This window comes from Trachinotus anak, unplaced genomic scaffold, assembly GCF_046630095.1.
Source record: "Trachinotus anak isolate AG129_WGS33_773 ecotype Australia unplaced genomic scaffold, CSIRO_AGI_Tana_v1 ptg000025l, whole genome shotgun sequence".
NCBI lineage: Eukaryota > Metazoa > Chordata > Actinopteri > Carangiformes > Carangidae > Trachinotus > Trachinotus anak.
The window spans coordinates 6,717,479-6,732,500 of record NW_027273876.1 but is presented as its reverse complement, the minus strand read 5'-3'; the positions used below and the strand labels follow the sequence as shown (position 1 = coordinate 6,732,500).

Below are 15,022 nucleotides of genomic sequence, written 5' to 3'. Positions count from 1 at the left end.
ACAACAAATGCATTGATCCAACTTACAGAATATCTACTGATACTGGTCTAATACCATTGCTCTCCTTTTCCCCTAATTTAAAACCTGCATTAAGATGAATAAGACAATATTATACTGAATGAATGTAACATAAAGTTGTTTTTTGAGCCTCCCAGTCTCAAACATGCTCGCTTTACCTTTATGCCAAAAACAATTCCCTTCAGATATCAAAGCTTGGTCTCTGCACAGATGAATCCAGGAGTAAAGGTTTGTTAGCGTCCTTACTTCCATCATCATCACCATCATCACCTCCATCTTCTGTCTCTTTCTTTGGCAGTGCAGCAGTGTGTTATTTAGCTGTGGATTCAGGTGTACAGGTCTGTTGTGTGTCTCAGTGCTGAGGTGTTGGCTGGTTGTCCACCTTGGTCTGGTTTTGGACTTTAGACGTCTGTCACTTGTGTGAAGCTATTGAAGAGCCACTTGGTTTTCTGTACTTAAATCCTGCAGCTTTCCTTCCTTTATCTCTGATATGGGAGCTGTTTGAACTTGCATCAGATCTGATTTGGGCATCTCAGGTCCGGCCTGTAGTCGTCCTTCCTCAATTCCTCACATTCCTCCTGTCTCTCTGGATTGGAACAAATGGGACATGCCCTTGTCTTTCCCCCTTGCAGAATTACAATTATTAAGCAGATACAACTGTGTGGATGTTCAGAGACTTCGCCACAGCCTGGTTACTGTAGGTTGAGAGCAACACATACTATCTGCAACTAAGCAGTGGGAAAGACTGAAGTTCCTTTCATTTGTTATGGTTTCTCGTCATGTAATCTCATTTGTGCTGGGACTCTGATGTTGGGCAGCCACATGTGGGTCTGTATGTAAGGAAATAAAGAGCTAGTTGTTTTGGGTCTGCAAGCTTGGTCTCCAGTTTTCGCACGTGATCTTGCTCCACTTCAACGCTTTCTTTTTTATCTCATCTTTACATTAGATGAAAGGTGATCTCAGGACGAGTATGCTGGGAGCTGAGGACGTGCTTTTCAAATAACCACGGGTTGTTTTGCATTTAGCCCATTATACATGATTAACATACACTTAACATCACTGCAAAGTACTTTCCAGAGCGCACTGAGTTATCTTAATAATTTCCTACCCTTCAGTCAGCCATTGGTTTCAGTTTATACTAGTGCAATGTAAAATGAAAATCATACAACAGAGGCTAATAACGTGTTTGAAATATGATCATTACAGTGAGTGTTTACAGTGTTATTGTCAAAATGGCATTTTTGTTGCACAGTCATGCTGTTTTGAAGACTCTTTAATGCCAGAGTTTTTAATACAGACCCTGCCCTCAGCTGGATTAACATATGACCATGATGTAATATAAAAAAGAGAGGCAACAAAATGTTCATTGTGGTGAATTAATCTCATCTCGAAAGTCTTAGGAAGCTTATTTTCATTCTGCAGTGCTGTAAAAATCTAACTCAAAGCTTTTTTAAATATATAGATCATGTGAAAGTGCATATGATTTAATTGGCTAAAGCAAAAACAAATGGTATGGTTCATGGGATGGGGGGGTGGGGAATGGGGTTGCGGGGGGGGGGGGGGGGGGGGGTTAATTGATGTATGGTTATGTAACCTTATACTATATATATACTACATATTGGCATATAAATAGGCCCTCACAAACACACACAAACCCACACACACACCCACACACACACGCATACCTTGTCCCCCAGTCATCCTGAGGAAGGTCAGCGTATGGATCACTCTGTTGATTGACCACATCCCATTGATCGTCCAGCCAGCCCGTCAATACATCTGCCTCACAGCGACACAGCCCCTCCCACTTCCCCTCCGTCCCCCTCCCTTCATTACTCCATTACTCACCACTTCTGTGTCTCCCCTCTCCAACAGAGACCCCCCCCCCCCCATTCATTTACCCATCATCTTCCTCTTCCTGCCTCGCTTGTGTACCTTAAACTCCTCTTTCATCTGCTTCCTCTTGATGCTCTTGCTTTCATTTACTCTTAAGTCTCCACTGGGGATGTAAAGTTCAGACTCAGCAAGGAAATAGCATAATATAGTAGTTAATAGGTTGCCTGAGTTGGATCAGACAGATTTCAAGAAGTATTGCCTGGATTGCCATGACATTTATTACACACGTTTATGCAACACTTTGCTAATTAGTGCTAATAAGCAAATATTATCAAGCTAACATGTTCAATTAAGACGGCGAACATGGTAAACATAATACAGTACCTGCTAAACATCAGCATTGCCATTGTGAGCATGTTAGCGTACTTCTGTTAGCATTTAGCTCAGTATGGTTGTCAACTAGTTCACAAACACAAGAAGAACATATTCCATCAAATAATTTCAAACCGAAACTACAACAGCACGACAGAACTGATTGGCTGCATCCATTTAAATGTCATATAATAGAAAATAATATTACAGTAAAATAACCACACACAGTATTTTACCATAACCAAAAGCCTGGACCCATAGTGAGACCCAGACCAGGATCCAGCCAAATAGTAGGCTTCCTGTTGTTCAGATGAACAGCTCAGTCTTTCTCACTGCCTCCGCCCTTCTGCTGCCTCTCTCATCTCATCATCTCTCTCTGTCTCTCTTGTCTCTGCACCGTTATTCCCATCCTCTCCGCTTCCTGTTCTCTTTTGTCTTCCTCCACCTCTCTGTGATCCATCTCCCGTGGACCCGAGCGCTGTGGGCTGGGTTCCTGCTCTGTGCCGCCGGTGAAATATTAACCAGGCTTTGATGCTTATTAATTGCCCCACTCAGTAATTGAGATGCTCTGTGGAGCCCATCCCCATGGTGACAATGACAGCCCGTCCCCTTGGTGACAGCCTCTCACCCACAGGAACACCAGGGAGAGAGATGGGTAGGTGAGAGTTGGGGGGGACAGAGGGAAGGAGGGCGGGTTAGAAGACAGAAAAACAAAGTAGAACAGTGCCTTGAGAAGTCAGAATAGTTTAAACTCTAAAAGATTTCTTTGTGCTGACTGGCTATTCTTTAAGGGAAATTCCATGTTACTCACCGACATAATTGTAGAGGTCGTGTACGTAGGTACTGAGCTAGACACAACATTTCAGCATTGTCTACTGGACCCACCAAACACAAACCTCAGACAGGTTGAAACACATTTCATTTTATTTATTTACACCAGTGAAAAGTGAAAGTAAAACGTCTCAAGGTCAAAGCAAAAGATGTAAAGTCACTAGTTAAAATTCTATAACCCCAAATGTCCATTATCATCATCCATCACTGTGTAGAGCTACATCTGAGGTCAACATTAACACAACATACCCGTTACACACAGTCTATAGCAGTATATGTTATCATATTAACCCTAATTCTGCTGACACATACTCCAGGTTACGTACATATTTCGTGTTGCCTGTTGTGTGCATTTTAATGTAAAGAACGTTGAGTTTACTTGTAGTGAAATGTGTTACATAAATAAAAATTCTTTGCATTGCCTTTATATAGAGGTGAGCCGCATACCACTGTAAACAAAACTGTGTCTGTGCATTCCTGTGGCAACTATGGTATGTCAGTGGCTGGGCAATGCAAGGGATGAGTCCTGGGTCACAACTTTCACTTTTCACAGATGTTCGCAGCTGTGATATAAAATACTGTAACATTTCTTTGAGCATACCTTGCACGTGCCAATATGTAAAATTCACAGTGAACTTGTCTTGGCCAAAATGACTTCAGGATAGAGAGTTGAAGTGAAACGTAACGTCTGGTTTCTGTTCTGTACGAAAACCTCATTCAAAACGCTACTGACATTTGTAACTATGCCAATCATTGAAAATACAGCCTCAGAACAGAGACTTCGTAAGCAGTGATATATCATTGTTTATTCAATATTTATGTTTTAGCGGCCTTTATTAAACACGATTTCCCATAAACCCAAGATGCTCATAGGCCATACATCACGACTTGACAGAGGATGGGAGTCTATGCGTCAGTCGAGGGGTCGTGGTTTGTTCACTCATGTCAGAAAACAGGACAGAGAGGCCTGACCACAGTAGACATAGTTAGACTTAAGAGATTACAACAAGGAAGTTGAAAAAAAAAATTATGACGCCACTTCAAAGTTACTGCTGAATCCTATAGCAAAACGAGTCAGTCAAAGTAATGCAATTATTATCCACTGTTAAGACTATTATTACCTTCTTTAAACTGGAAATAGGCTGGTTACACCCACTTTATTTCTGGTTCTAAAATTAGGCTAAAAACAGTTTCAGGTAGCTTCAAAAGGTGTTAAAGGTGCTCGGAGAAAGCAGAGGCGGTAGACAGAAAAGGGAGTGAGAGGGAATTAAAAATACAGAAAAGAGGAGAAAACTGTGGAGAAGAGAGAAACAGTGATGGAGGAGGGAAAGCAGGAGATGAGGTGTAGAAGTAAAGTCTGTGTACATGTAAATACAACAGGCTGGAGGCTGAGAGCCGTGAAGCTGCCAGAAGCTTCAAGGACTCCGTCTGAGACACGATGACCACACAGTGTGTAACGTTTCCTCGCAGGGACACGGGCCACGGGCCACGTCACACAGCCGCGGTTTGACACTTGGCATCAACACAGACACTCACACACTCACATGCTCATACTTAACAGCAGCCAGGATTAATGACGAAGAGGCTACAGTTGGAGGCCAGTCACCGTGTCTTTTTTAAAGGGTTAAAACAGTTTCAATTTTTCATTTTAATTCAACATTATTGAAGAATAACATGTAGCTCTAGCCTTATGATAGCCTCTAATAGCCATCACTTATATAAGGCCTACATTTAAATAAATAAATTAAAACAAGTGACGGATACAAACAGTGTAAGGCTGAATTATATTAGTGGCAATATTGGATTTTATTTATCAAGATGACTACCAGCGATTTTTTTTCTCGTTAGAAATCATATCTGTCAGATATTAGAATTGAATTAGAACTGAATTAGAATCAAAACTTGAAAGTTGACATTAATATTTTCCCCCATTTAGCTGCTCTAATGATCATGTCTATAATATGATATGTATCACCCATTTCCTCAGTATATTGTTTATGAACATGACCAGCACTGTGGTCACCAAAGTTACGTTAACACCTGGTCACACATTTACTTGTGTGGGCGAAGTAAAAATTCAAGAATCTTTTGCACCAAGTTCAACTCTGATGAACTTTGATACGTGAATTTGTGCCGTAGACCAGTATCAGACTGTCCTGACAGGACTGAGGGGGCGGAGAGCCACGGAATCCAACATGGAGGAAGCTGTTGTAACTTGTTAGCTGTGTTGCAAATCTTCTTTTATTTAATCAAATTTACTGGAGTATAAACAGCTCCACAAAAAAGACAGAGTTTCAGGAGCTGTTGGTACAAAAAAATCAGTTTGTGTGGACTTATAGTAGTGGTAGCGTGTTTGCTAACAACCTTGTAAAATAACTCTTTAATAACGCTGTATTGAATTAAATGATGTACAGTCTTGACAACAATATGTACATCTCTGAGCATTAAGCTCTGACTATTTTGCAAAGACACATGGATGAACTTTGCTATGGAAAGCGTTCGGGCTAAGTTGAAACTATCCATTATCTTTGTAATACCGTTGCACTTTTATGTAAGGGGGCCGCACTCCGTCCCGCCCTCCCGCTCTGACATGAGTCTAATCATCCCAGCCATATTGTCACCATCCCTGTCTTTATCCCTGACCCTCAGACTCTGTTCCCTCACCGGCACGTTGCCGGACAATGACATCACGGGCTCCACCCCTCGGTGACCTGCTGGTTAAGTAGGACAGACTGGATTTAAGATGCACTGTTACCACAGTGACAATACATGCACACACACACACACACATACACACACACACAAAGCCCACCAATGCCAAATCAGGTCAACCCTTGGTGTGTGTGTGTGTGTGTGTGTACGCTGGAGGGTGTTTAATGCATGTTCTCAGTGAAAGGGAAGAAATGGGAGGATATTTGAGAGGTGTGGGACAGCAGGTGAAATGCACACTGTTTGTTCCCTCTCTCTGTCTGTGACCCCGGCAGCGTGTCTATTTTTGTGTGATACACTTTGAACACATTTAGACAGTTATCAGTGTTTTATTTTAGGCTGAGTGCTGACTCAGCTCATTATCAAGTTGTAAGAGATGGAAAGAATCATCCTGCGACTATAATGCTGGCAGTAGGAATGAGTGTTGAATGTCAAGTTTTTCGTTGTTATCGACTGACATGTATCTGTACGGAGAATGCTCATGTACCAGAATGTACCAGGCGTTGAACGTGTGGACAGATTTGTAATCTTATCATTTCATCAGTTAGCTCCCGGTTGAAATCTAAATTTTGCCATTTTACTATTTAGACAGATGCAACAGGAACGACTGTCTGATCCACAGGGGCTGCTCATCAGGCCGTCTGCCAGTCCATCTGGTCATCACACACTCCTCTTGAATGTCTGTGATGACCGAACACACAGGAGGATTTGAGTGGGAATGTCCGCTCTTCTAAAATCAAATTCTCCTCCTGCCTTGTAGACGCTACCGGACAGTTGGAGCGGTCACTCACGGCGGGGACAGGGCTTTGCTGAACCCCCCCCCCCCACCACCACCACCACCACCACCACCACCACCGCAGCCACAGCTCAGCTCCTCTTACATTATTAGCCGTCTGTGATGTTACATTAAAGATGCATGACTCTCACGCTGTCTCACTCAGCATGGGCCTCCTGCGAGTGTGTGTGCGTGCGTGCGTGCAGGCAGACACACACTCACAAGTTGCTGAGTGATAGAAAGAAGGACCAACACACACACATGCACAGACATGTTATTGTGTGAATGCGGTCGAGCTCTCTCAAAGCCCAAATTTGTTATTTGACAGATGGATGTGGGAGGCTGTCACTGAGACTAAATGCTCCGGAGAGAGACACAGAGAGCTGTCTGGTTGGACAGAGATAGCAAGCTAGATGGACGGAGAGTGGGAGGGGGTTAGCTCCGCAGTATTGATATAATGCAAGCTTTGAGTGCCCTGTCTGCTTGGTTGAGTGCTTCTCTGTGCTGCTGCATATGGTGTGTGTGTGTGTTTTCATTCTGTCGGGAGTGTGTGAGTGTGTTTGTATGTGTGGCGATGGAGCAAATGCAAGAGAGTTAAGCTTGTATGTGTGTTTAATGTTAACCTCTCTCTGAAGTCCATTTTAAAATCCCCAGCCATTCACACACACATACACACACACCCACCCACACCCATACACACAGTTTCCTGTATGCGTGTGTGAGAGAGTGAGTTGTGAAGTTATCCGTCTCCCCGGCTGTATCAGTGTCCTAATTGGACTAACAAGATTAATGAGGCAAACCAGATTCTCCAGCTCTTCTCTCCTCCCATCTTTTGTTGTCAGGGCGGGGACGCTCAGCACATGTGTGTGTGTCTGTCCAAGTCACGTTACAGCTCGTTTAACAGGAGCGGTGATGTGGATAACATTTTCTATCACGGTATTGGTAATTTTATTAGTGCTCAAATGATTAGTTGTTTAATCAATTACTCGGTCGATAGGAAATAACTCGACAACAGTTTTCATTATCATTTAATGGTTTAAGCCATTTAACAGGCAAGACATGGCAGACAGTGTCTGGTCAACTGCTTCAGTTTAATGACGTCATGAATCAAATACCTTTCTTTTTTGGACTGTTGTTTAGACAAAAAAAGGAATTTGAAGACATCACATTGGGCTCAGGAGCAGACTTTTTCAGCGTGGTCTTATATTTAATAGACTAAACAATAAATTCCATAAAAAAGACAAACAGAAAAAAAAGAAAACAATACATATTATGACATCACGTTCAGCTCAGCAACATGTTTTTACATTTTTTATATTTCGTAAACTAAACAAATCATCAAAATGAGAGAATACTGTATTAACCCCTTGGGAAAACTCAAATATGGCATGAATACTACATTATTACATGACTACTCAGTGCTCATGGGTCAGACCACATCTGTCTTCAAACTCGGCCTTCGTTTTGATCTCAGCTGCACACCTGTAAAGGTCTGTGACTGTGTCCGTTTGTCCACAGACATATAAACACCTGCTAAAGTACTGAAAACCGCCTCGGTGGTAGTTCCCACAACACTGTCTGTAGGACCAAACACAAACACACTCAGGCTCACAAGGTGAAAACAATACAAGCCATACGCTGTCAGAGCTGGTAAAAATAATTGGCAGATTAACTGATGATGAAAATAATCATGGGTTGTGTATCGAAAACCTCTATTACCTCTTGCTGTTCATTTGAACCAACTAAAAACACAAAATTGACCAAGTGAGTTTAGCATTCATTTGGAGTCATGTTCCTGGCATTGTGTGTCTGTGTGTGTCATCATAGCAAAATGACAGCCACTGTAGTGGGAACTACCGCGGTGGCCGTACTGAATGCTTTGGCAGGTGTTTATACTGTATGTCTGTCTGTGGATTGAGTTTCGTCACAGTGAGAGCATCACAGCCGTGCACAGTATGAAACAGTCATGAAACTGTACAGTTCTGTAGCTGAAATCAAAATGATGCCCGAGTTCAAAGATGGTGTGGTCGGGAGCCTGAAGTATGTAGTAGTAAGAGACTAGGAGGGGCCTTTGGCCACCATTTGTTTCAAGTCACGGATCAGTGTATCCCAGTTTCAATCACTCCCATCTGCTCTAAGACATAAAACTACAGACCATCTTGTGGTGGGATCACACCGGCTGCGACCCCAATCAATAATATGGCAATGACTACTGAATACTCATGGGTTGGACCATCAACATGCCGATGGGCGTTGTGGCTGGTGTGATCCCATCACAAGTCTCTAGTGCTTGGTGGGGATGGTGCCATCTATTTGTAAATGTTTACTTTTCTTTGAGCAGACTTCCAACTTCTAGGTTATGTAATCCACCTTGTCCTGAAAGAAGATCTCAACAGAAATCTGTGGGTGAGTGTTAAAGGGTCAGTTTCCCCAGATTACAAAAGACATGTTTTCTCTCTTACCCCTGGTGTTATTGTTTTCTGACATGGATTTTCTATCAAGGTCACAAAATACTGCAAACTGTCCACAGTGACGTCTGTGGATTAAGCTAGCTGTCATCACAATCACGATCTTTTATAACACTAAAAATAAAGACAGACTCACTGTGAACAGTTACTATATACATTCATCCCTTGACATTAATTTCAAGCAATTCTGTTACAAACTACACTATTTTACAAGGTCCCACTAAAAAAAAAAAAAAAAAAGAAAAAAAAGAAAAAAAAGCAGGACCGCAGTTTTAGAGCAGCATCTGTTGCTAGGATACATGGTTACACTTGAGTAGAATGGTAACCATAGAAACATGCATAGCTAACATCAGTGTCAGATATTTGAATCATCTGTTTGTTTAGGTTAAATGAGGATTTCTGATGTTAAAGTGCTATACTCTGACTATTGATTCTGACATCATTTCTGAATGGACTTACACTCTCAGGTATTTTAACAGTCAGTTTATTTTTATTAACTTCCGTGATGTTTTACTGTACCATGACCCATCAAGTCAGCCTATGACACTGACTAATCAAAGCTACACACACACACATTACGGGAACCCATTTAGGACAATTTAATCTTCTGTATCATTGGGTGTGACTGAACAAATTTCCACATGTATGTAAATCATTCCATTGTATTTAACAGCTTCATTAGTGGTCGTATAACTAACTTGCGATCATTCTGGGTAACATCCACATTTTCCAATATCTAAAATATTGTAATATTAAATGATGGTGTAAATGCAGTAGATGAGATTTTTTGTCCTTCCAAGAATAAGATTTAAGAGAAACATTAAAAGCCTGTGTTTATTTCAGATTTTTTTTGGCATGATGTCGAACACTGGCATGGTCTTAAATCATCTTCAAAAACCCATATCTGTGGTGTAGTAATTCTTATTGCTTTGGATATGAAAAATGAGCTTGAAGCCACTTTACAGCTCGACTGGCCAGTAACTGATGATGTGCGAACAGTGCAGTTTGTTTTGTTTTTTTTCCTTTTTTTTGGCCGGCATGCCACCTCAGGACCCGAGCGCTAAATCAATGATGGTTCTGTCCATTTGCTCCACTCTGTTCCAAATCACTCTGAGTCCATCGTTCATCTGAAATCCTCGCTGAGATACGCCGTTATGCAAGAGGTTACATTTGGGGATTAGCACAACATTTTCAAGGGTAGACATCAAGAATCCAATGGCGTTTATAGGTCACAAATCCCATTCAGTTGTTATGTGTTATGAAAGGACAATGCAGCGTGCATGCTTTGTCTTCTATTGTATTTGGCTTGAGATAGAGTCAACTTGACATTAGGGCTGCAACTGACTGACTGATTATTATTTTCACTGTCGATTAATCTATTGTTTATTTTTCCAATGAATCTTTTCTTATCATCAGTCCATGAAATGTGAAAACAATGTGAAAAAAAATGGGCATCACAACTTTCTTGATTCCCAAGGTGACGTCTTGTCCAGAAATCTCAAACATGAAGATATTCACTTTACAATAAAAAAGAAAGAAAGCAGCAAATATTAGGCATTTTCTCCTGGTTTTAATGGCTTGAAAACCAACTCAAACTTATTTAATTGTTCATTTAATTGTCAAAGTAGTTTCAGATAATTATGGTTATTGGTTGTCAACTTTAGGCTTTAGTGAAAAATACAGCAGGTCACATTTTACTTAATTTTTTAAGAGAACAGAAAATATGAATCAATATAAAATATCAAATATAAATGGATCAGCACACTGTTTGTCCTTCACAGAATAATTTCTTATTCACTGTTGCTATGCAGTTTTTCAATCAGTCATTACTTTGAAGAGACCTACAGTATAACAGATGAATAAACTATGGTATGGACTTGTGTTCTGCTGTGGGATCTTTGTGTCTCATGTTCAGCAATGCATGGAAGCGTATGCCTGTGCTGCTGCTGCCTGTGTGCGAGTCGGACTGTTGCATAAGAGGATCTGCTGCTGTCCCAGAGCTTAACTAAGGATTTAAACCTCTCTTTCTCACTCTCTCTCTTGCACTCTCTCCCCGTCTCTCTCCTCCTGTGTCGGCCGTCTCTAGCGCTCTCTGTCGCACTCACTCTAATCTCCGTAATTGCATGTATATTGTCGGGAGGTATGATGTCATTATTTGTTGAATAAGTCCGTGTGTGTGTGCACATTGTATGTTTGTTTATCTGGTGATGTTTGAGCAGGAACATTTGTTTTTGTTTCTGTGAACATGAAATTCCCAGAATGAAATAGCCTCCATTTTGATGACACCTGCATACTGAAGCAGAGCTCATTATGACTTGTAATTCCAGCTGTTTGCTAATGAATATCTTTCAGCATTAATGAGAGTATAATGATTAATAAATAATAGGATGGCTATTTAATCAGCTGTAGTTTAAACCCATGCATTTCAGTTGTATATAATTTATTCCATGGATGTAGAGGATTAATGGATTTATACCACAGATATTATGTCTTCTAGTGACATCATTCCTTATTTCAGCTGCTTTGCTTCTTCAGTCATCCCACATCAACTAGTCTGCGCTTTCCTGTTCGCACAACAAAAGATATTAATTCTCACCATTTCACCGTCTGTTGACACGGAGAGGATTGTGCTAAGTGGTGATACGAAAATAAGAGATTTGGATCAGACTCCTCAAGCGTTATTTGCCCAACATGTCATGCTGCAAATTTTTTGGCCGCAAACTCTTCACAACAAAAAACCTTTTTTTTAGCAGGATGATTTGACTCTCTGTTGAGGAGAGATTTGAGTTCTTTACCAGCTTTAATTGATATTCCTTGTATTTTTAAATGCAGTTTGCGGCCATGAACTTTTTTATAGCTGCTTTGGTTAATAATAACATAATACTAACTATGATAGTATGCAAACAGGCGACTTCATGCATCATTAAACTCTGTATGAAAATGAGCTTCTCCTGCACACACTAGGTGGTCAGTTTTATCTACCCAGTACCAGGAAGGGACTGAGGAGAAATGGGTCAGTTGTACAGTAGCTGTTAAGTGACTGGAACATACATTAGATAGGAGAATGAACACATCATTGCTCACTTGTAATCATTAAACGAACTGTGGCTTGATCACTTCTAGATGTTGTAAAAGAACAGCCTCCTTTCTTTAGGTGACATTAGTTGAGCTGTGTGTTGGTTTTGACCTATTTTCTCCCTCTTGGCATCTCTATTTTCATCATTTAACAGGCAAGTTTGACCTCAGGGCCAGTGTTGGTGGTAATTATACCGCCGTTAACATGCAGTGTGTATCTGTATGTTTATCCTGTATTACTAGGATAAAGAGAAAGATGTTAAATCGTAATGCATCTAAAATCAAATTCTTATGATAAAAGAGCTGAATGGTCTTCTAAGTTTGCCTCTTTCTGTTTTCTCAAGCAAACAAAGCAGTAAAAGCTAGAGATGACCCCCCTCCCTCAGCAGAGGACACATAAATTGAGCCAATTTATCAGCATCACCTCCCTTCATCTGCTTGTCATGTTCATTGAGAAGCCTGCCAGCTCTGCCCACCTGATTTGCTCACTGAGATCAAATCACAAGGGCAGAATCAAGATAACGGGAAAGCTTATAAACACCAGATGCAAATGCAAAAGACATCCTCCAGATAATGCATGTAGAGGCACGTTACAATCAGGAGGGAATGGGGGCGACGGTGATGATGTTGAGGATAGAAATGAAAAATAGTGCTAAAGACGCTGACGTTGATGCTGATAATGATACGAGTGGTGGGGAGGAGTGTAACGCTGGTGAAGATAATGACCTCTCCCATGTGCACTGGTGTGTTTGTTTGCGCTGGAGGAAAGCCCCCCTGCTGCACTCACTGTTCAGCTGTGTTATTTCTCACTCATTTACTCTCTGTTTCTTTTTCTCTGTCTGCACAGATCGACTTGGAACCAGAGGGGAAGGTGTATGTGGTCATTGATCTGTCTGGATCCTCCACCGAGGGTAAGACCACCACAACACACTACTCTACTGGGGGATACACAAGAGATTAAGAAAGAAATTAAAACCAAATCTAGACACAAACACACAGGCTTCTAATTTCACGGCGGTGTGGCACGATGGTATGTGCTGGCGAATCTGGGAAGTAAGCTTAACCTGCAGCTTCTGATAGAAGTTTAAAGAACAAAAGGAAATGTGTCCTGCTACGACAAATGGGACTTTGTTTCCCCAGCTGCTTATTTATAGTAGTTCACTGACTCTTTTGATACGCAAATCATCCATGTTATACAAAGCAACATAAGTGTTCACTTAAAGGATTCACTGTCATTCTTCTTTTAGCTCTGTTTTCAGTCTCCACCAACACCTGATGGAAATATCCAGCTCTTTAGCTGTTAAATGCTCTACTATGTTTAACAGCAAATTGCTAATGTTGGCTGTTTGCTGCTTGATGAGTACAGTGGGCTATAGGGAACCTTTTTGCAAAAAGCTGCTCCCTTCTGTGGCTTGAAACAGGGTTCATTAAAGAGCTGTGAGGGTGAACTAAAACAGGCATAAAAAAAGGCCAAAAAAAAAACAAAAACAATGAGCTGAAAATGCTCGGTAGAGCTGAGGTGAACTGTGGATTGGTGATAATTCTCAGTGGGCTCATATGAAGGCATCACCTTTCACATCACACATAGTCATTTGACTCATTGTCGGTATATAAATATTGATTAGTACAACTTTAACCAGTGTGTTTTTGGCGTCCATAAAAAACTGAAACGTAAAATTTGTTATTAGTCACACGCTATTTCTCTACCATGGAAGTAGCAGGAGGTGTGTTATTTTATTCAGCAGGACTGCATGACAAATGGAAGAATTATCCAGGTGGGAAAAGTTCACATATTAACAATATAATAATAAAAAAAAATTAAATCAGACATCTATTTTATTGTTTTTATTATTATATCAATAATCCTGAATTCTCATAATATCCATCCAGGGGTTACTAAAGTTAAGGTAAAAATAGTGGAGCTTCAGTAGTTAAAGAGCCAGATTTTTCCCTCAGGAGCTGGTAGAGACCAAAAATGGAGCTAAAAGAGGGATTATTTGGTTTATACCATCAGGTGGTAAAAAAAAAACATGACTTCAAAAAGAACGAGACGTGCTCAATGTGTAAATAAGCAACTGTTTGCAAACACGTTCAGTATATCAACTTAAAAAGTGAGATGATGTGTTAACACTGTGTTCACAGCTTGTTTCCACTGCCCCCAAGTGGCCGTAAACTCAGTTACTGCAGGCTGAACATAACATACTGTCACAACTGCCGCTTTGCACTGGAACTAGAGGCCACAGATTGGATGGAGAGATTACTGTGAAAAGAGGCCAAACATGAAGACTGAGGTCTTCCTGTCTTCCTAGAAAGTTACTCAACAGAATTCACAGAACTTTCTTCATCTCTCTCTTGTCTTGTTCTCTTTTTCTGTCCCCTCTATTTGTTTGAATAGATTAAACATGGAAACACCCACAGTGTCTTCCTCAGTTAGCCTCTCCACACACTCACTCACTCACTCACTCACATGCTGCAAGATACGAGTGATTTTCGCCTGCACCTGTGTGAGTTCACACCTGGTTAGAAATAGAAACAGCTCTCTGACTTCCAGTTTAAGTATATACTGTACATACATATATGTTTGTGTGTGTGTGTGTGTGTGGTGGGATACACTGGGTAGGGGAGGATGCAGCAGAGAACTTCAGCAGTATATCAGAGAGTGTAGTTTCTCTGAGTAGAGACGCATAAAGAGAGCAGTAGAGAGTGAGGAGAGAGGGAGTAGATTCTTAAAATAGTAGGTGAGATTGAGCCACGGATTACACACACGCACACACACACACACAGACTCAGGCGTCCGTGTCTTGCCCTCCTCATCGATGATTGGACTCTCTGTTGTGACCTCATGACCCTCTCTCCGCCCACTCCTGAACTTCCTCTCTGAGTTCAGCTGGCTTGAGTGCTTGTCATGTTAATGTATGCTGATAAAAACAAATGGTGT

The 15,022-nt window shown here is 41.1% G+C and overlaps 1 protein-coding gene across 1 annotated transcript in view; it reads left to right on the top strand.

The window, feature by feature from the left end:
- The window catches only part of prkcea (protein kinase C, epsilon a), a 32,445-nt gene that overhangs the window by 1,781 nt on the left and 15,642 nt on the right, over positions 1-15,022 (top strand). The window contains exon 2 of the mRNA XM_071463341.1: positions 12,932-12,995. Within this exon, the coding sequence (XP_071319442.1) occupies positions 12,932-12,995 (64 nt within the window). The remainder of the gene's footprint in view (positions 1-12,931; positions 12,996-15,022) is intronic.